At 46.7% G+C, this 22,498-nt stretch overlaps 1 protein-coding gene across 7 annotated transcripts in view; it reads right to left on the bottom strand.

Moving 5' to 3' along the window:
* The window catches only part of UNC13B (unc-13 homolog B), a 328,189-nt gene that overhangs the window by 26,272 nt on the left and 279,419 nt on the right, over positions 1 to 22,498 (bottom strand). For all 7 annotated transcript variants that reach the window (XM_077284764.1, XM_077284742.1, XM_077284725.1 and 4 more), the window contains 8 exons: positions 21,958 to 22,092; positions 21,026 to 21,159; positions 18,559 to 18,644; positions 8,729 to 8,855; positions 8,550 to 8,646; positions 4,631 to 4,774; positions 3,223 to 3,300; positions 2,538 to 2,615 (listed from right to left, as the gene is read on the bottom strand). In XM_077284764.1, the coding sequence (XP_077140879.1) occupies positions 2,538 to 2,615; positions 3,223 to 3,300; positions 4,631 to 4,774; positions 8,550 to 8,646; positions 8,729 to 8,855; positions 18,559 to 18,644; positions 21,026 to 21,159; positions 21,958 to 22,092 (879 nt within the window). The remainder of the gene's footprint in view (positions 1 to 2,537; positions 2,616 to 3,222; positions 3,301 to 4,630; positions 4,775 to 8,549; positions 8,647 to 8,728; positions 8,856 to 18,558; positions 18,645 to 21,025; positions 21,160 to 21,957; positions 22,093 to 22,498) is intronic.

Raw genomic sequence — 22,498 nt, 5'->3', positions numbered from 1 at the left:
CAGAACCACTCCCATCACGCACTTCTCCTGCACAGAACCACTCCCATCACGCACCTCTCCTGCACAGAACCAGTCCCATCATACACCTCTCCTGCACAGAACCACTCCCCATCATACACCTCTCCTGCACAAAACCACTCCCATCATGCACCTCTCCTTCACAGAACCACTCCGATCATGCACCTCTCCTTCACAGAACCACTCCCATCATGCACCTCTCCTTCACAGAACCACTCCCATCATGCACCTCTCCTGCACAGAACCCCTCCCATCATGCACCTCTCCTGCACAGAACCACTCCCATCATACACCTCTCCTGCACAGAACCACTCCCCATCATACACCTCTCCTACACAAAACCACTCCCATCATGCACCTCTCCTGCACAGAACCACTCCCATCATGCACTTCTCCTGCACAGAACCACTCCCATCATGCACTTCTCCTGCACAGAACCACTCCCATCATGCACCTCTCCTGCACAGAACCACTCCCCATCATACACCTCTCCTGCATAGAACCACTCCCATCATGCACTTCTCCTAAACAGAATAACTCCCATCATGCACCTCTCCTGCACAGAACCACTCCCCATCATACACCTCTCCTGCATAGAACCACTCCCATCATGCACTTCTCCTAAACAGAATAACTCCCATCATACACCTCTCCTGCACAAAACCACTCCCATCATGCACCTCTCCTTCACAGAACCACTCCCATCATGCACCTCTCCTTCACAGAACCACTCCCATCATGCACCTCTCCTGCACAGAACCACTCCCCATCATACACCTCTCCTACACAAAACCACTCCCCATCATGCACCTCTCCTGCACAAAACCACTCCCATCATCTGCCTCTCCTGCACAGAACCACTCCCATCATGCACCTCTCCTTCACAGAACCACTCCCATCATGCACCTCTCCTGCACAGAACCACTCCCCATCATACACCTCTCCTGCACAAAACCACTCCCATCATCTGCCTCTCCTGCACAGAACCACTCCCATCATCCACCTCTCCTGCACAGAACCACTCCCATCATACATTTCTCCTGCACAAAACCACTCCCATCATGCACCTCTCCTGCACAGAACCACTCCCATCATGCACCTCTCCTGCACAGAACCACTCCCCATCATACACCTCTCCTGCACAAAACCACTCCCATCATCCGCCTCTCCTGCACAGAACCACTCCCATCATACATTTCTCCTGCACAGAACCACTCCCATCATGCACCTCTCCTGCACAGAACCACTCCCATCATGCACCTCTCCTGCACGGAACTACTCCCATCATGCACCTCCTTCCCCCACCTCTCTCCACTTGTGCCGTGTTTCTACTGTGCGGCTTCTCTTTCCCGTTTTTCACAGAACCCCTCCCATCATGCACCTCTCCTGCACAGAACCACTCCCATCATGCACCTCTCCTGCACAGAACCCCTCCCATCATGCACCTCTCCTGCACAGAACCACTCCCATCATGCACCTCTCCTGCACAGAACCACTCCCATCATACACCTCTCCTGCACAGAACCACTCCCATCATACACCTCTCCTGCACATCACTCCCTTCATGCACCTCTCCTGCACAGAGCCACTCCCATCATGCACCTCTCCAGCACAGAACCACTCCGATCATGCACCTCTCCTGCACAGAACCCCTCCCATCAGGCACCTCTCCTGCACAGAACCCCTCCCATCATGCACCTCTCCTGCACAGAACCCCTCCCATCATGCACCTCTCCTGCACAGAACCCCTCCCATCATGCACCTCTCCTGCACAGAACCCCTCCCATCATGCACCTCTCCTGCACAGAACCCCTCCCATCATGCACCTCTCCTGCACAGAACCACTCCCATCATGCACCTCTCCTGCACAGAACCCCTCCCATCATGCACCTCTCCTGCACAGAACCCCTCCCATCATGCACCTCTCCTTCCCCCACCTCTCTCCACTTGTGCTGTGTTTCTACTGTGTGGCTTTTCTTTCCAGTTTCTGGCTTTCGTACACTGTGCGGCCCCCAGATCAGACAGAATGGAGTCAGCTAATCCTGCCCCTTAACTGTCCCGTGAACCCCAGACCCTCAAATAGCTGAAGATGTCCCTCTGTTTTTACCAGAACCAGGTGGAAGGTCTATGTACGGACGCTCAGTAATGAGGGGGCGACACAGAAAATGTCTGAAACTCTTAATTACACTCAACACGTGAGATCTTGGGCCGGGATCACACTAACTCCCCACCAGCCCCTCGCTGGGTAAAATACATGGGGGGATAATAAACTGTACAGGAAGTTAATGCTGCACCGCGGGACCCCAGGAGATTAACAAGACATTGATAGATGCTCCGGACAGCACTGACTGCTCAGACTCCTCAGTAGAGGTCGGAGTATGCCGCAGCTATAAAGCCATCTCACGGAGACCGGCGCACACCTGGCGGCTCCTCACACTCGCCACACTCGGATACGACGCATTCAGGCCCGCGGTCCGGGCTGGGGGAGCAGAAGGAATGAGAAGATCGGTCGCAGTCACCTCTTTTCCTCCCATCGCTTCAAACATCTTCTCTAGTTGCACTCGGAGCTGCTGGACGTTATTCATGAGGATGCAAGGCTGGAAAAGACAACCGTTCATGTTACACAGAATGCACCGCGGGGCCCCGGAAAGGGACTGGAGGGGAGGGCCACTAGATGGGGGATCAGACGTTACCAGACATAAGGGCTTCTCATCCTACACACTTCCCCTCTTCCCATGTTGGCCATCAGGAAGTATGTGGTATCATAGATGTATAGGTCACAATCAGCAGAACTGTGAATGCAGCTCTGGATACTACCTACAGTATACCAATGTACTACCCGTAAAGAGGACCTGTCACTTGTTATATATTCATCTTGTGTAAATGCCGCTGTTGTTCTTTTACTTCTACTCCTCTCCATTCCGGAGATATTCCTATTTCTGATCTATAAATCTAGTATTAGCCAAGTGGGTGGGCTTGGTGAGGACCACACCCACTTTGCTTAAGGGACAAAATTTATCTACAGAAAAGACAAGGCCGTTATCTCAGGAACAGTGAGGCACAGAAGGTAAAACTTGTCAGATTAATGTATTCGTTTACCATTTGTTTCCCCAAACCTCAGATTTCGGAACAAACCTTCTCTTTGCAAATCTATAACCAGTCTAGTCATAGCAGACTCTACCTTTAGAGGGCGCCATTACTCACCAGCTTTTCCTTGAAGCAGTAGGACTGGAAGGACTTGGACAGGATGTCGGCGTACTGGAGCAGCACCTTACTGATGGTCTAAAGAGGAGAGAAAGCGTACCACACATTCGTGTCACTACGGTTTTACACGTTGGACGGTTTTTTTACTTCATCTCCTTTGATAACATTAAACCGCCTCTCTGTAGATTCTCTACTTTTGGGCTGAATTTTCATGCCGCAGATTGGTAGTGACGAACCTACACTGTAAATCCGTGGAAAATATTAATAAAATAATGGTAAAAAATAAAATAAAAAATATCCACAACCTGGCCTGAATGAGGTTGGAATTAAGAACGATATTTGTTTGCTTGATGTAGTTTCAATAAAATCAGTGTTTTATCAGCAGGAGATTATCACTGCAGGACTAGTGCCAGGCAGTCCAGCTAATCTGTGTAACTCCGCCTCCACCACTGATTGGCAGCTTGTTCACAGTGTACACAGGAAGCTGCCCAATGAGTGGTGTGGGCGGGGTTATACAAAGCTCAGCATTTAAAGCACTGCTAGATCTTCAGCAGAGAAAACACGGATTGTATTAAAACCGTAAGTGACACACTGCGGGAATCAGGGTCTCTGTTCCTAAATCATCCTGCTCTCCGCTTACATAGCAAAAACCTGCTGAAAAACTCTCTTTAAACTAATTTTGAACTTTGTAAAAAAAAAAAAAAAAAAATTCGGTTTCAGATGCAAATTTTTCAAGAGCCATAACTTTTTTTTTTAATTTTTCAGTTGATGGAGTTGTGAGAGCGCTTGGTTGTTTTTTTTTGCGTGCCAAGCTGTAGATTTTATTGGTACCATTGTGGGATAAATATGAGTTTGGATTGCTTTTTTTTTTGTAAGGGGTGCGGTAACGAAAAACACCCAATTCTGAAACTTCTATTTTATTTTTTTTTATGGTGCGCCATATGGGTTAAAGAATTAATTTTTCTAGATTGGACTTTTACAGATGTGGAAATAATGATTTTTTTAATTTTTTTTATTTCATAACTTTGTTTTTTTATTTGGAAAAACGGGGACAATTGTAACTTTTATATAAAAATGACGTCTTGAATGGATGCTCCACCAGAATCGTACCTCTTAAATGTGTAAGGGGTTAATATAATGACCAGTTCTCCAAGTTTCTATCATTCCTTGCCTTCCATTTCCTCACACTTTTCAGGATCTCTGCTTGCTGTCTGGCAATGGCGCCATTTACTGTAAACATTAGGAACTTTTCGAAAGTTGCAGAACTTTTTTACTGTACAAAAATGAATGGCGTTTGCAGGATTAACACCTCGGTGACCGGTCCGGATGATAGGATATCAATGTTTAACCTGCAGGGTCCAAACCCCGGGGACCACCGCTCTTGAGTAAAACTTTATCAAACACTCACCTTGGCAAACCTCCGCATGTAATGAGCCACAATGACCGGGTCGGGACACTCGAGCTTCTTGATGATCTCAAAGCTTTGGTTGAGTTGGGTGAAGACGTCAACCACAGAACACGAGAAGAGGGCGTGCTCCGACGTCTGCTGGAACTGCAGAAAGAACAGGAGGGTAAAGGGTTAATACAACCTGTATAACATACAGATACCCCGGCCGGACTGAAGAATGGTGCAACAGTGACCGTGCAATAACCAGAACCCCCCCAGAACACACGACCAATGCATGACCTAGAGCCTGGGAATAAAATGCCATCTTCGGCGGGCGCAGAATGGGCACAGTGGGTTAATAAAAAATATCATTCTCGGGGTTAAAGAAACATTTAGTAATTCATTTTATTTTTCCATAATCCATTAATTAAGTCCCCGCTGAGCGCTGCTCACATGAGCTGCTGCCAACTGTCTGCTGCTTAATATGCGCTGATCGTTACCGGATTTTTATTAGCAATTTGCATTCAATCAGTGGAAGAATTTAATGGGCAATTTATATTCTGCTGCACCAAGTAATGTACAAGAGGTGCCCAGGTTATACCAACACGATCCCCATCACTTAATACTGCGCAAGATGGAGTACGGCAGCTGTATGCAAGAAGATTAAGCTGCACAGATCTCAATCTTTGCAGGGTTCATTTACCCAATAGCTGATTTCAGCTCTCTCCAAATATACTAGAAAATACCCAGGTTATACCAGCATGCTCCATATTACTATATACAAGATGATCTATTACCAGTTGCATAATATACAGTAATTATCTACAGGAGATACCCAGGTTATACCAGCTGTACATATATAATTATATACAGGAGATACCCAGGTTATACCAGCTGTACATACTGTATATAATTATCTACAGGAGATACCCAGGTTATACCAGCTGTACATATATAATTATATACAGGAGATACCCAGGTTATACCAGCTGTACATACTGTATATAATTATCTACAGGAGATACCCAGGTTATACCAGCTGTACATGTATAATTATCTACAGGAGATACCCAGGTTATACCAGCTGTACATGTATAATTATCTACAGGAGATACCCAGGTTATACCAGCTGTACATGTATTATTATCTACAGGAGATACCCAGGTTATACCAGCTGTACATATATAATTATATACAGGAGATACCCAGGTTATACCAGCTGTACATATATAATTATATACAGGAGATACCCAGGTTATACCAGCTGTACATATACAATTATATGCAGAAGATGCCCAGGATATGTATATATATATATATATATATATATATATATATATATATATATATATATATATATATATATATATATATATATATATGCAGGAGATGCCCAGGTTATACCAACTGTACATATATAATTTTATACAGAGGACGAAAAATAGAGATAGCACCCCAGTTGAAGGTGAAATCAAGTGCTATTTAATAGACCAAAATGGCGATGTTTCGGCTCAAGGTGTGAGACTTTCTCGAGCCCTATAACTGTATACAGGAGATGCCCAGGTTATACAGCATACAAATATAACCATATGCAAAAGAAGCCCAGGTTATACCAGCTGTACATACAGCTGAAACCAGAAGTTTCCATACACTATATATAAAAACACATCTGCAGGTTTTTCTCAATGTCTGACATGAAATCAGAATAAACCTTTCCCGTCTTAGGTCAGTTAGGATTACCGTCATTATTTGCCAAATGCCAGAAAAATAAGAGAATGTTTTATGGCATTTTTATTACTTACTGTATAGTCAAAGATTTACATACACTAAGATTACTCTGCCTTAAAACAATTCTGGAATGCCCATATGATGATGTCATGTGTTTGGCTTCTGATAGGTTTTTTGACAACATCTGAGTTAATTATAGGCACACCTGTGGATGTATTTTAATGCACACCTGAAACACACGGCTTCTTTGTGTAGCATCATGGGAAAGTCTTAATAAATCAGCCAAAATATCAAGAAGAGAATTGTGGCCTTGCACAAGTCTGGCTCATCCTTGGGTACAATTTCAAGATACCTGAAAGTGCCTCGTGCATCTGTACAAACAATTATACACAAGTACAAACAAGATGGGAATGTCCAGCCATCATACCGCTCAGGACGGAGACGGGTTCTGTGTCCCAGAGATGAACGTGCTTTGGTCCGACATGTGCATATCAACCCAAGGACAAAAGCAAAACACCTTGTGAAGATGATGGCGGAAGCTGGTAAGAGTGTGTCAATATCCACAGTGAAACAAGTACTGTATCAACATGGGCTGAAAGGCAAATCTGCCAGGAAGAAGCCATTACTCCAAAAGAAACATGAAAAAGCCAGATTAATGTTTGCAGATGCACACAGGAACAAAGACCTTAATTTTTGGAGACTTGTCCTGTGGTCTCATGAAACTAAAATTGAACTTTTTTGGGCATAATGACCATCGTTACGTTTGTAGGAAAAAGGGAGAAGCTTGAAAGCATTAGGCTATGTGCACACATTGCGGATATTGCTGCGGATCCGCAGCAGATTGGCCGCTGCGGATTCGCAGCTGTTTTCCAAGCGGTGTACAGTACCATGTAAACCTATGGAAAACCAAATCCGCTGTGCCCATGTTGCGGAAAATACCACGCGGAAAAGCTGCGTTGTATTTTCTGCAGCATGTCAATTCTTTGTGCGGATACACCTGCTTCACAATAGGAATTAGCAGGTGTCAAACCGCAGGTGGAATCCACACAAAACCCGCAGGAATTCCACGGTAAATCGCAGTGCGTTTTACCTGCGGATTTTGCAAAACCGGTGCGGAAAAATTCCGCAACGTGTGCACATAGCCTTAGAACACCATCCCAACTGTGAAACATGGGGGTGGCAGCATCATGTTGTGGGGTAGTTTTGCCACAGGAGGGACTGGTGCACTTCACAAAATAGATGGCATCGTGAGAAAAGAGGATTATGTGGCAATAGTGAACCAACATCTCATGACATCAGCCAGGAAGTTACAGCATGGGCGGAAATGGGTCTTCCAAATGGACAATGACCGAAGCACACTGCCAAAACGGTAACAAAGTGGCTTAAGGATAACACAGTCAATGATTTGGAGCGGCCATCACGAAGCCCTGATCTTAATCCTATTGTAAATGTATGGGTAAAGCTGAAAAGGCTGATGCGAGCAAGGCGACCTACAGACCTGGATCAGTTACACCAGTTTTGTCAGGAGGAATGGGCCCAAATTCTGATCAACTATTGTGAGAAGCTTGTGGAAGGATATACCAAACGTGTGACCCAAGTCATTCAGATTACAGGCAACGGTACCAAATACTAATGAAATGGATGGAAATTTTTGATTTTGCAATAAGTAGTAAAATGCCATAAAACATTCTCTCTTTCTCATTATTCTGGTATTTGGCAAATATTAATAATGACGGTAATCCTAATTGGCCTAAAACGGGAAAGGTTTATTCTGATTTCATGTCAGACATTGAGAAAAACCTGCAGATGTGTCTTTATATATAGTGTATGGAACCTTCTGGTTTTAACTGTATATAGCTATGTACAAGAGATGCCCAGGTTATACCAGCTGTACATCTATATACAGGAGATGCCCAGGTTATACCAGCTGTACATCTATATACAGGAGATGCCCAGGTTATACCAGCTGTACATCTATATACAGGAGATGCCCAGGTTATACCAGCTGTACACTATATACAGGAGATGCCCAGGTTATACCAGCATGCTCCATATCACTATATACAAGAAGCGGACCCCTCTGTGATGTCCATACTGGAGACAGGGACGCTTGCAGTGTTGGTGTGCCGTCCCGTTCTGTATGATGCAGTTCTCCGCTGTGGGCAGTGTCGGTGGTGTGTGTGGTGTAGATGGTGACCAGTCGGTGTCTTACCCCATCCTTCTTGTCACGCTCCAGGGCCCCGTGCAGGAACTCCAGCGACACCTCCTCATTCTCATCCAGCCACTGCATGACAAACTGCTCGAACCACCTGCACAGAGACACGGCCCTTAGTTTATACCCCGGGTGTTTCAAGGGGGTGTATTATGTAAGGGGTAGGACGGGGTACGTACGCGGGGTACTCAGGCACTTTATCCTTCAATGGCGGCAGGTCCTTCACGTACTCGTTGTACAGCCACTTTACCTTGAAGTGCAGGTTCATGTAGTCGGCGCTCTTACACAGTCGGTGTTTCTCGTGCTCTGCTCGGTGGTAGAGAGGGGTACAGAGTCAGCCGGGGAACACAGCGTTAAGTGGGCACAAAGCCCCCGACATTATACAGGCTGAAAAACCTATTCATGCCGCATTGTAGAAACCAATGCATCAATAAGAAAGAGAACGTAAAAGCCCCAAAACAAGGAAAAAGTAACATAACAACAAGAGGAATAAATAACTCTGTCCTCCTGACCCTAGTAATCAATGGGACCCAAGTCTATCATTTCTGGGCCGGCAGCGGTAAGGAATACACCCAGCGGTCCTACCTGTGTGCTATGCAGTATATAGGCGTGTACAGCTACTGGCCGCCTGGCCCTTTATGGTCACTCTAGGGTTGGTATTTCCGGGCTATCCCCATACTGTACTTTTTTAATCTACTTTACTTCAATTCCTGAATAATTAGGTCTTTTTTCTGTCATTTAGTGGAAAACAAAACAATGGTATGATTTCAGAGGCTATCGTGGTGCACAGATCTAGCCCTGCTCACACAGCGGGACAGCTTGCTACAGGAGTGCCCGCACTTTGGTCCCTGCACTCCCGCTGCTACCAATAACTTACACAGAATATAAAGCAGAAGAAGCAGCAGGACCGGAGCTAAAAGCAGATAATAATAGAAGGCTCAGTGACTACGATCAGGTAGAATATAGGTTGCTCTTGCTTGGCTACATCCAGTGCGGGGATTGGGGGGGAATAATTATTCACTACACGTAAGTATTAGAATAGAATATACCCTGCAGAGGTTAATATGGTGAGGAACTATCGAGTGCAGATACTCAGTGCTGTGCACAGGACACAGCCATGGTGTTAGAGGTGGGGAAGACAGCCGCCCAGGTTACAGGACCAATGACCAAGCTCATGTTTTTCATTACAAGGGTTATTCGATATGAACAGGGGGGAACTTACTGATCACCGGGGATCCGAGCACTGGGACCTTCTCCAGAACAGGACTCTGGCATCCAAGTACAGGTCTCTACCAGGAATGCTCGTTCTCTGCTCCGTTCATTGTCTATGAGACTGCCACATCTGAGCAGTGTGTTCTGCTTTCCCTCGCCGTCCCATAGACAAGGAATGAAGCAGACTTTGAGCATTTGCAACTTCACTCCATTCACAACGCAGATGCGGAGCCTTGTTCTGTGAATCAGTGGGGTCCCTTCAACAATTATTAAAGACACACTTGCATTAAATGCTTTTTTCCCCTAAACAAAAAAATGCAAAAAATAAAAATAAAAAATAATTGCCAATTGCGACTTCCTTAAGCATAGGCTGCATGATTTCATAAAAGGGGTATTCCCACAATTCTATATTATAGGAGACAGCTTAAATAAGCGCTCCCAAAAAATGGTTTTATTCCCTAAACCTGCCTAAATGTGTATGAAATATAGTGTAAGTGTATTAAAATATTAACCGATTGCTGTCCTTTCCGGTTTCCAGCGCAGCTCCGCTCCTCTTCTCATTCACATGAAAGCCATTCCAATTCTTCAGATCCCGCCGCGCTCTATGTGTGAGCGAAAGTCGCTTTTACAATTCAGTCTCGTTCTGATGCTCCATAGGCTTACACCTAAACCCCAGGATGTCGGAAATGGAGATCATGAGTGAGAAGAGGAGCGGAGCGGCGCTGGAAACTGGGAAATTCAGCAATCGGTAAAGATTTTAATCTACGTACACTACATTCCATACACATTAAGACAAAATTAGAGAATAAAATCATTTCTTGAGACTGCTTCTTTATGTGGTCTCCTATAATACAGAATTGTAGGAATGCCCCTTTTATGAAAAAGCTCAGCCTATACCTATACTACTGATTTATGGGTCACTTACTTCTACAGACTTTAGATAATAGAAAGTTCTCCAGGTTTCTGTTATCCTCCAGTTTTCAATCCTTCGCCTATTTCAAGAGCTGTGCTTGCAGTCAGTGAATTGGAAACCCTAGCTACATAATTTAACCATTTCTTCAACTTCAGGATACAACTAACAATTGCCAGCAAGCAAAGCTCTTGAGAACAGTGATTAAGCTTTATTAACATAAAATGGGAAAGCTCCTTTAAGCAGTGAACTACAAACCATTTGCAGAGCGGAATAGCATGAAGGCATGCTGGGAGTTGTGGTTTCAAACCATGAAGTGAGAGGTATGTTGTAGACCACGTCCCTATGTAAAGATGGGAAGAGATGGCAGCGGCAAGACCCAAGGAGTCCGCACATCCTGAGTGCACAGCACTGAGTATATGGCTGTATCTGAGCTGGATCTACTGGGAGGAAGGGCAGATATAGCAGATCTCTCCATATCTACACACGTTACATTCTTACCACCAAAAAAATGAACCATGCGTATTCGAAAGACGGCCGGGGCTTGTGATAGAGAAGAGACAGACACCAGTCATTGATAGCGGCTGACAGCAGAGCTCTTAGCGTCATAGCAGGAGAATGGGGGACGGGGGGAGATTGCCAGCAATGAAGCCAACTATGCACTTCTAGCACCTATCTATAAGCAAGGCCTCCTTTACCATTTTTTTCCCTCGAATTTTGCCCATTAGACCTTAAAACACAAGTAATCGGAGGCAGTCTGGTTGCTGAGGACTTGCTACTTGACAGCTTTCTATACAAGAGTTGTTGTTCGGCTGTACATCCCTAGCAACTAGTTTCTTATTGACAGGAACCCTAGCAACACATCACCAGTACCATACCTACCTCAAGACATATGACAAGAACCTCAACAACAGAGCACCAGTACCATACCTACCTCAAGACCAACAGAAAGTGAGACATATGACAGGAACCCTAGCATCAGAGCACCACTACCATACCTACCTCATGTCCAACAGATAGTGAGACATATGACAGGAACCCTAGCATCAGAGCACCAGTACCATACCTACCTCATGTCCAACAGATAGTGAGACATATGACAGGAACCCTAGCAAGAGCACCAGTACCATACCTACCTCAAGCCCATCAGATAGTGAGACATATGACAAGAAGCCCAGCAACAGAGCACCACTACCATACCTACCTCAAGTCCAACAGATAGTGAGACATATGACAGGAACCCTAGCATCAGAGCACCAGTAGCATACCTACCTCATGTCCAACAGATAGTGAGACATATGACAGGAACCCTAGCAAGAGCACCAGTACCATACCTACCTCAAGCCCATCAGATAGTGAGACATATGACAAGAAGCCCAGCAACAGAGCACCACTACCATACCTACCTCAAGTCCAACAGATAGTGAGACATATGACAGGAACCCTAGCATCAGAGCACCAGTACCATACCTACCTCATGTCCAACAGATAGTGAGACATATGACAGGAACCCTAGCAACAGAGCACCAGTACCATACCTACCTCAAGTCCATCACACAGTGAGACATATGACAGGAACCCTAGCATCAGAGCACCACTACCATACCTACCTCAAGTCCAACAGATAGTGAGACATATGACAGGAACCCTAGCACCAGAGCACCAGTACCATACCTACCTCAAGTCCATCACACAGTGAGACATATGACAGGAACCCTAGCATCAGAGCACCACTACCATACCTACCTCAAGTCCAACAGATAGTGAGACATATGACAGGAACCCTAGCACCAGAGCACCAGTACCATACCTACCTCATGTCCATCACACAGTGAGACATATGACAGGAACCCCAGCATCAGAGCACCACTACCATACCTACCTCAAGCCCATCAGATAGTGACACACATAGCAGGAACCCTAGCAAGAGCACCAGTACCATACCTACTTCAAGCCCATCAGACAGTGAGACATAACTGGAACCCTAGCACCAGAGCACCAGTACCATACCTACCTCATGTCCATCACACAGTGAGACATATGACAGGAACCCCAGCATCAGAGCACCAGTACCATACCTACCTCAAGTCCAACAGATAGTGAGACATATAACAAGAACCTCAACAACAGAGCACAAGTACCATACCTACCTCAAGTCCATCAGACATTGACACATATGGGGTGGATTTAGCAAGACGTTTCTTATACCAGTCTTAATAAAAGGAGTGCACCTTTTATGGCCCAAATAAGTTTAAGAGGCGGGTTCTTTGGACAAGTCATGACTTCTAAATAGGTGGGAATCCCTCTGCAGAGACCCCCAGAGATGCTAGAGTTGGATGCCATTTGCCCCCCATCTGAAGAGAGCAGCAGTGCGTATGCTCAACCACTGCTTATAGACAGCCGTGGAGGCAATTTATGTTGTTCCTAAAGATTGTTTTAGTAGTTAACTTTCATTAAAAATTTTGCACCACAAGCTCCTTCTGGCGGGGAGTGTGTGAGCTTCTCCCAGCTGAGTACAGCATCGGCTTTGTCTGGACGTCCCACGGAGAACACGTGCAGTGGAGGTGGAACATGCGCACATTACATTTCAGCCGGTCAGTCCGTTCTTATGGGCATCATCACTGCAGGTGATGCTTCTTGCATATGTCACATATGTAAAAGGACTCCATATGTTATGCCCGTGACTGGTCTCTGATTTTGAGACTAGTTGACCAGTTCTGTTCCTTTTATAATGTATGCAACCAGGTGGCAGATTTTCAGTGCAGGTTTCACCCCTTTGATATACAGTGGGTACGGAAAGTATTCAGACCCCTTTAAATTTTTCACTTTGTTTCATTGCAGCCATTTGGTAAATTCAAAAAAGTTCATTTTTTCTCATTAATGTACACTCTGCACCCCATATTGACTGAAAAAAAAAATAATGTAAAAAATTTTGCAAATTTATTAAAAAAGAAAAACTGGAATATCACATTGTCATAAGTATTTAGGCCCTTTGCTCAGACACTCATATTTAAGTCACATGCTGCCCATTTCCTTGTGATCCTCCTTGAGATGGTTCTACTCCTTCATTGGAGTCCAGCTGTGTATAATTAAACTGATAGGACTTGATTTGGAAAGGCGCACACCTGTCTATATAAGACCTCACAGCTCACAGTGCATGTCAGACCAAATGAGAATCATGAGGTCAAAGGAACTGGCCAAGGAGCTCAGAGACAGAATTATGAAAAGACACAGATCTGGCCAAGGTTACAACAGAATTTCTGCAGTACTCACAGTTCCTAAGAGCACAGTGGCCTCCATAATCCTTAAATGGAAGAAGTTTGGGACCACCAGAAGTCTTCCTAGACCTGGCCGTCCAGCCATACTGAGTAATCGAGTAATCGTGGGAGAAGAGCCTTGGTGAGAGAGGTAAAGAAGAACCCCAAGATCACTGTGGCTGAGATCCAGAGAGATAGGAGAAAGTTCCACAAAATCAACTATCACTGCAGCCCTCCACCAGTTGGGCCTTTATGGCGGAGTGGTCGGACAAAAGCCTCTACTCAGTGCAAGACATATGAAAGCCCGCATAGAGTTTGCTAAAAACCACAGGAAGGACTCCCAGACTATGAGAAATAAGATTCTCTGGTCTGATGAGATGAAGATAGACCTTTTTGGTGATAAATCTAAGTGGTATGTGTAGAGAAAACCAGGCACTGCTCAACACCAGCCCAATATAATCCCAACAGTGAGACATGGTGGTGGCATCATCATGCTATGGGGGTGTTTTTCAGCTGCAGGGACAGGACGACTGGTTGCCATTGAAGGAAACATGAATGCGGCCAAGTACAGAGAAATCCTGGATGAAAACCTCTTCCAGAGTGCTCTGGACCTCAGACTTGGCCGAAGGTTCACCTTCCAACAAGACAATGACCCTGAGCATACAGCTAAAATAACAAAGGAGTGGCTTCATAACAACTCTGTGACCATTCTTGACTGGCCCAGCCAGAGCCCTGACCTAAACCCAATTGAGCATCTCTGGAGAGACCTGAAAATGGCTGTCCACCAACGTTCGCCATCCATCCTGGCAGAACTGGAGAGGATCTGCAAGGAAGAATGGCAGAGGATCCACAATGAAGGATCCCATGAAGACTCATGGCTGTACTAGCTCAAAAAGTGCTTCTACTCAATACTGAGCAAAGGGTCTGAATACTTATGACCATGGGATATTTCAGTTTTGTTTTTTTAATACATTTGCAAAAATTTCTACATTTCTGTTTTTTCCAGTCAAGATGGGGTGCAGAGTGTACATTAATGAGAAAAAAATGGACTTTTTTGAATTTACCAAATGGCTGCAATGAAACAGAGTGAAAAATGTAAAGGGGTCTGAATACTTTCCATACCCACTGTAGATATAGAAGGGTTAAGAGGTGAGATGTGGTGATTGTATATAAAGAAGGGGTCCGGGGGTAGGAGTGGGGGTTGTATATTAAGAATGGGTAAGGGGTTGCCACGTAAATCTGAATGTAAAACAATGAGAAAGTCATTGAACATGGTGATATAACACAGAATGAGACGACTGCTGCGCCATCGCCATGTGTCTATGTACAGGCAGGAAGGCTATTGGCATCGGATTGCACACCAGGGCAGGGGCAGTCGGGCACACTTACCACTCAGCCAGTGAAGAGAACTTATTTTATCCAAGACTTGAAGGTGAGGAAGAAGAGATGACATTATTACACACCGCAAAATGATCACCAGCTACAGCATAGAGCGAAAGCAAGCCCCCCTGTGCATGGGGGTCCCACAAGGATCTCTGGGACATAAGGAAGCACTATAAGAAGGGGGGGCACTGAAGATGCGGTTTTGCTACGTGCCCATAACCTGGCACCTAAAGCAGCAATATAAGCAGGGGGTGACACTGAAGGTGCGGTTCACCTGGGTGCCCATCCCCTGGCACATAAGGCAGCACTATAAGTAGGGGTTGACACTGAAGGTGCGGTTTAGCTGCGTGCCCATCCCCTGGCACATAAGGCAGCACTATAAGCAGGGGTGGCACTGAAGGTGCAGTTTTGCTGTGTGCCCATACCCTGGCACATAAGTCAGCACTATAAGCAAGGGGTGGCACTGAAGATGCGGGTTAGCTGCATGCCCATCTCCTGGCACATAAGGCAGCACTATAAGCAGGGGGTGGCACTGAAGATGCGTGTTAGCTGCATGCCCATCCCCTGGCACATAAGGCAGCACTATAAGCAGAGGGTGATACTGAAGGTGCGGTTTAGCTGCGTGCTCATACCCTGGCACATAAGGCAGCACTATAAGCAGGGGTGGCACTGAAGGTGCAAGTCTGCTGCATGCCCATCCCCTGGCACATAAGGCAGCACTATAAGCAGGGGGTGGCACTGAAGATGCGTGTTAGCTGCATGCCCATCCCCTGGCACATAAGGCAGCACTATAAGCAGGGGTGGCACTGAAGATGCGGTTTAGCTGCGTGCCTATACCATGGCACATAAGGCAGCACTATAAGCAGGGGGTGGCACTGAAGGTGCGGGTTAGCTGCATGCCCATCCCCTGGCACATAAGGCAGCACTATAAGCAGGGGATGGCACTGGAAATGTGGGTTAGCTGCATGCCCATCCCCTAGCACATAAGGCTGCACTATAAGCATGGGATGGCACTGAAGGTGCGACCACTGTGGATTTTTAACCAAACCCTGACAGCAAGCAGTGATCTAGATACTGAACTCACCCCGCTATACAGCGATTACACCTTTATACAGAACTAGATCATTCCTTTATCAGCGCCTACAGACCGCATACAGTGTGACGACACTGCATACATAGCACTGCAGGCATCTATAGCCATCACAGTGCAGAAAACAAAACAGTTGTATGACCAGGCTCGCTGTGCCCCATCTGCATGATGGTTGCCACCCGTGACTCCCTGACACAGGCGGTGGCCACTGCGGTCTCGGGCTCGTTGCTCACATTATGTAAGTGCAGCCATCCCAGGTCAGGATTCTTCTGCATCTTTCCAGGGCAGCAGGCAGATTAAGTCGTGCGGCCATTACATATAATCAGACAATTACTGCACAATCCTGCGCCCGCTGCGCAACCTCCGTCTGACTCATGTGCTGGTTGTGGAGAACAGAATAAAAATGAAAGGGAGAAGACAATCTGTGAGCGGCAGACGAGCGGCCCCCGCACCACGCCGGGACTCTGGGGGTCAAAGGGGTCTGCACTAAGAAAAAAGACGACGACGAAAAGCAACAAAACATTCCGCGTTCTTCGTATTGTTCGCCCCTTGCAGAACAGAGGATGCTCATCTCATACCGGTGGTCACTGTATGCCCGCCATACGGCTAAAGATTGGAAAACATGGCTGGCACCGGAGGGTGGGGGGCACCACAACGCCACCCTAATTCAACGAAGATGATCCACAATGACATCAGTGATCTGGTGGATTATTTGGAAAAATGCAAGACAAGAAAAAAAATAGTTGTCCCTATGACAACACTTCCTGACAGCATCTGCTCAATAGCACCGAGACTCCTATATTGGTAACGCTGGACCCCCTTAGCAGATGAAGGAGGCTGCATCTATAATTCTTACTAACAGGCCACAGATTCTAATCAGATGGAGAAGAATGGAGATGGAGAACTACAACCAGCACCTCTCGCCTCCACATAAGCGTCACTACTGGAGTGGCGCCCGTCACCAGTTTGCCATGGACTGGTTTTACCCATCCATTCATGATGTCATTTTTCTTTTTTCGTGCTTTTGTGTTTTCCTCCCTTTCTTCCTAGACTCATCGACGTATCCGCATAAGGCCTTGGTTTTTTTTGTGGGACAAGTTGTAGTTTGGAATGACGCCATTCATTTTACCATAAAATGTACTGAAAATATATTCTAAAGGTGAAATAAAAGGCAATTCCACCATTGATTTTTTGTGGTTTGATTTTATGGTGTTCACTGTGCCGTAAAAATTACCTGGTATTCTGATTCTCCAGGTCAGGACGATTAAGGCAATAACAAACTTGTAGATTTGTTTTATAGGTTTGTGGTTAGAAAAAGATTAATACTTAGAAAAAGACAAAAATATTTATATATATTTTTTTTTACATTCCGTTTGATGCAGCGGTGTGGTGTGAGCCGTTGTCCTTACTGACACCACTTTGGGTTTACATATGATGTCTTGATCACTTTTTAATGCATTTTTGGGTGGGAGGCATTGGTGAACTAAAAATGCTAATTCTGGTGTTTCTTTTTTCTTTAAGCATTATTTTAATGGTTAAAAAGCAGAGATCTGCAGCAGCATCGCACACACAAACCCAATGGAGGAGATACATTGACAGTATGTGAAGATCCAACCGCACTCGGATGTCATGCGAGTGCAGCCTGACTTTTTTCATGTATCCATAGACTTGCATGGCCGATTTTGATCAGACCCTCGGGATCAATATTGGACATGTCTCTGCGACGTTTTGGTTTGCAAAAAATCACTGACATGTGAATGGCCCCATAGACTATCACAGGTACTAGTGCTATCCGAGACAACCACACAAAACATCGAATGTGTCACTGGGCCCTACCTATATAATCAGCTGATCCCTGGGGGTCTGGCTTTTCTGCTGCCATCAGCTGCAATACCGCAGGCAGCACCCAGTTGCCTGATTTGTAGCGCTATACAGCACCCATTAAAATTCAGCAGCTCTCTGTGGGTACGAGTCCCATCTCTATGACGCGCCTAAGAGTCACATTAACCCAGAAAGAGGCATAACATGACAGCTGGAAGGCAGAAATGACCAAAGAAATCCAACATGGACGCTCTGAGACTGGATGGCGCGAGTGTCCCCAGCGTCCATGACCAGCGCGAGGCCGTAAGTACCCCCGATGTCCGGGTCCCCTCTTACCTTCCATGGCGTACTTCATGTCCTGGGAGAAGAGGTTCCACATGACCTCCGCGCTGACCTTGCCCACGCTCAGCTCCTGGGGAAATCTTCAGAAAGAAAACAAGAGATTGAATGTAATTCTCATGTACAGAAGGAAATAATAAGATTCAGGGCGACTTCCCGAAGTTGGGGGTCCAGTGACCACCATGTGCGGACGGGAACCTTACAGCCGGTGGAGGGACACATTGAGAAATCCTGGGGTACACTGCGGAGGTCACAATGTACCGGCCAACCAGTTACCAATACTCACCAGCCCTGTAAATGGGGGAAGAGCTGGTAAGACCAGAAGCATGCGACAACTGCACACGGCATGCACTGCGCCCATTATCCTACATCAGGGGGCACTAACTTATCTGGGCCATGGACCACATGGTCAAAAACAACGGAAAGAGGGTATGAAGTGCCATAAATGTCTGATCAATGCAGGTCCCTCTGCCAGGATCTATAAAGGGGATCCCTTCGCCCCAGTCTGCCCCCCAGACAGGAGGCGACCCTACATGTGGTCTTAGCTCACAGCTGCACAGAGTATTTCAGGAAGCTTATTTTATGGGAGGTCACAGATGGAGAGTCACATAATGGAAAGACCGGGCGTCCCTGCAGAGCAGAGTATTTCAGGAGAGGGATGTGTAGGTTCATAATTAAAAGACCATGGTGTCCTACAGACAGAGGAAGTGTCTGGTTGAAGAAGCCGGGTAGTGACAGTTCACTCGTATTAGCGCTAGTAAGGAGGAGTCTGCGTGTGAAGTGAATGAAGACAAGCAGAAGCAGCACAGAGTATTTCAGGATCTGTAGAAGGGTCGACATCCCTGCAGTTTCCCATATTTACAGGCTGCACCTTATACACCGCACCGACCTCCCGTTAAGTAATATGCCATCATGTTCTGTGCGACGAGCATGCAAAAAATAAAACCGACGGCAGTCAGGTGGCAGGCATAGATATGTATACAGGCAGCGTGGCAGGCATAGATATGTATACAGGCAGCGTGGCAGGCATAGATACGTATACAGGCAGTGCGGCAGGCATAGATACGTATACAGGCAGCGCGGCAGGCATAGATACGTATACAGGCAGCGCGGCCGAAATAGATAAGTATACAGGCAGTGGGGCAGGCATAGATACGTATACAGGCAGCGCGGCAGGCATAGATATGTATACAGGCAGCGCGGCAGGCATAGATACGTATACGGGCAGCGCGGCAGGCATAGATATGTATACAGGCAGCGCGGCAGGCATAGATATGTATACAGCCAGCGCGGCAGGCATAGATATGTATACAGGCAGCGCGGCAGGCATAGATATGTATACGGGCAGTGCGGCAGGCATATATACGTATACAGGCAGCGCGGCAGGCATAGATATGTATACAGGCAGTGGGGCAGGCATAGATACGTATACAGGCAGCGCGGCAGGCATAGATATGTATACAGGCAGCGCGGCAGGCATAGATATGTATACAGGCAGCGCGGCAGGCATAGATACGTATACAGGCAGCGCGGCAGGCATAGATATGTATACAGTCAGCGCAGCAGGCATAGATATGTATACAGGCAGCGCGGCAGGCATAGATATGTATACGGGCAGTGCGGCAGGCATAGATATGTATACAGGCAGCGCGGCAGGCATAGATATGTATACAGGCAGCGCGGCAGGCATAGATATGTATACAGGCAGCGCGGCAGGCACAGATATGTATACAGGCAGCGCGGCAGGCATAGATATGTATACAGGCAGCGCGGCAGGCATAGATATGTATACAGGCAGCGCGGCAGGCATAGATATGTATACAGGCAGCGCGGCAGGCATAGATACGTATACAGGCAGCGCGGCAGGCATAGATACGTATACAGGCAGCGCGGCAGGCATAGATATGTATACAGCCAGCGCGGCAGGCATAGATATGTATACAGTCAGCGCAGCAGGCATAGATATGTATACAGGCAGCGCGGCAGGCATAGATATGTATACGGGCAGCGCGGCAGGCATAGATATGTATACAGGCAGCGCGGCAGGCATAGATATGTATACAGGCAGCGCGGCAGGCATAGATATGTATACAGGCAGCGCGGCAGGCATAGATATGTATACAGGCAGCGCGGCAGGCATAGATATGTATACGGGCAGTGCGGCAGGCATATATACGTATACAGGCAGCGCGGCAGGCATAGATATGTATACAGGCAGCGCGGCAGGCATAGATATGTATACAGGCAACGCGGCAGGCATAGATACGTATACAGGCAGCGCTCTCCCTCACTCACCCCGTGTCAGGAAGCTTCTAACCTCGGCCGACGAAGTCACTTATACAACAAGAGACAGAGCAGACAGGGAGACAGACTGACAGGAGATGACAGCTCTACAAAGCACACAAGGGTTAGAGAGAGAACAATAAGCAGACGCACAGCGGCGGGACCACTGGGGGGCGCTTACTGGTTGAGGACAGGGGTGTAGGCGTTCTTATCCTCCTCGATGATCGACACGATCAGGGTGATCAGCTTGGGCCAGAAGTCCAGATTCTTTATACAAGGTCCTTGTTCCTCCGGAGGTAGATCCGGCTTCTTGTTCTGGGGAGGCGCAGAAGCGTTAGAGAGACCCGGGCGCAAAGAAAAGAGTAATTGACTTATCGCAGGGTAGGGGTCTTTGCACTATGGTCACGATATTTATAGCCCTGTATGTAACCCCTTTCTCATGTACAGCACCATGGAATTAATGGTGCTATATAAATAAATAATAATAATAATAATGGTCACTGCCTAGTTTAGGCAGTCTATTGCTGCAAAATTCAAGGCGCCCAACATAAAGTAAGTGTGCGGTGGTCTTTGTTTCCCAGTCTCCATCTCCGCTAAAAGCCTGCACAAATACATCAGCAGGTTTGCAGCCCCCCCATCTTCTACTGGCTATGTGTGATTGCGGAGAAAGGCCCTGGCAGGGCACTAGTCAGAGTTATACCCCGGCTTAGAAAAATATTTAGAATTGAGAGTGTCCGTAGTTTGCTGTAGTATCCCTCATGCACATCCCTCTCCCCGGCTTATACACACAGGTTAGAAAGTCTGCTTAGATTTGTGTCCGATTTATTGGCACGTGGGTGTTTTTATCCCCCTGGGGTGTGTCCCTACACAGCGAGACACCAACTGATCCAGTGCCCAACAGTGTAGGGGCACACACTTATACAAGAATGGACACGCCCAGTTGTCATATTTCACAATGGGGTGTACAAATAACTTAATTCAAACCCATCAGGTCCTCTATATGTAAATCCACTAGATTAGCGTCCGTCGTCCTGGAGGGGCATTTTGGCTCACTCTATTCTTCAGCCATTTTGCTCTTGGCGCTCTCGTGGCGATCTTAGCGTGAATACTTACGGGATCGGCCTGGTACTCGCGGCTGTACAGCTCGTGGCAGTTGTTGAAGATGTACTCGTAGGTGGAGTTCAGGCACGCCTTCACGCAGTCTCGGACCACCTGGCTGGCACGCGGGGGGCTCTGCAGCTCTTGGACCTGTCAGAATAGTATAAGGTTATTACCGGCCTAATGATAGAGGTCAAAATGTTATTAATTAGAGGACCAGCTACTCGTGAGATCTGATCTTACAGCGGCACCGAGAGATGATCACAGGTGGTGCCAGCGCTCTGCCACCCAGTCCCTCCTGCAGTCGGGAAACTTCCAGTCCTCAGACTTCTAATTCCCGCTTGTTTAGAGTCTGCAATCTGTCATCTTCATTATTCCAGTAAATATAGGGGGAGCGGGATGCACAGTGCCAGTCCTGCATGCCAGCTCCGAGCTGAATGCTGGGCGACATATCCAGTGTTGTCAGACAGATGCAAGCTGATTCCTGCTCCCCCGCTGTGCTGCCTGTCACATCCCGCTTACTTTTTACTGTCCGTAACTGACAGCTCTGATCGCT

The sequence above is a fragment of the Ranitomeya variabilis genome, chromosome 1 (genome assembly GCF_051348905.1).
Source record: "Ranitomeya variabilis isolate aRanVar5 chromosome 1, aRanVar5.hap1, whole genome shotgun sequence".
NCBI classification, from domain to species: Eukaryota; Metazoa; Chordata; class Amphibia; order Anura; family Dendrobatidae; genus Ranitomeya; species Ranitomeya variabilis.
The sequence above is the reverse complement of the archived record's forward strand: the minus strand, read 5'-3'. Positions and strand labels throughout refer to the sequence as shown.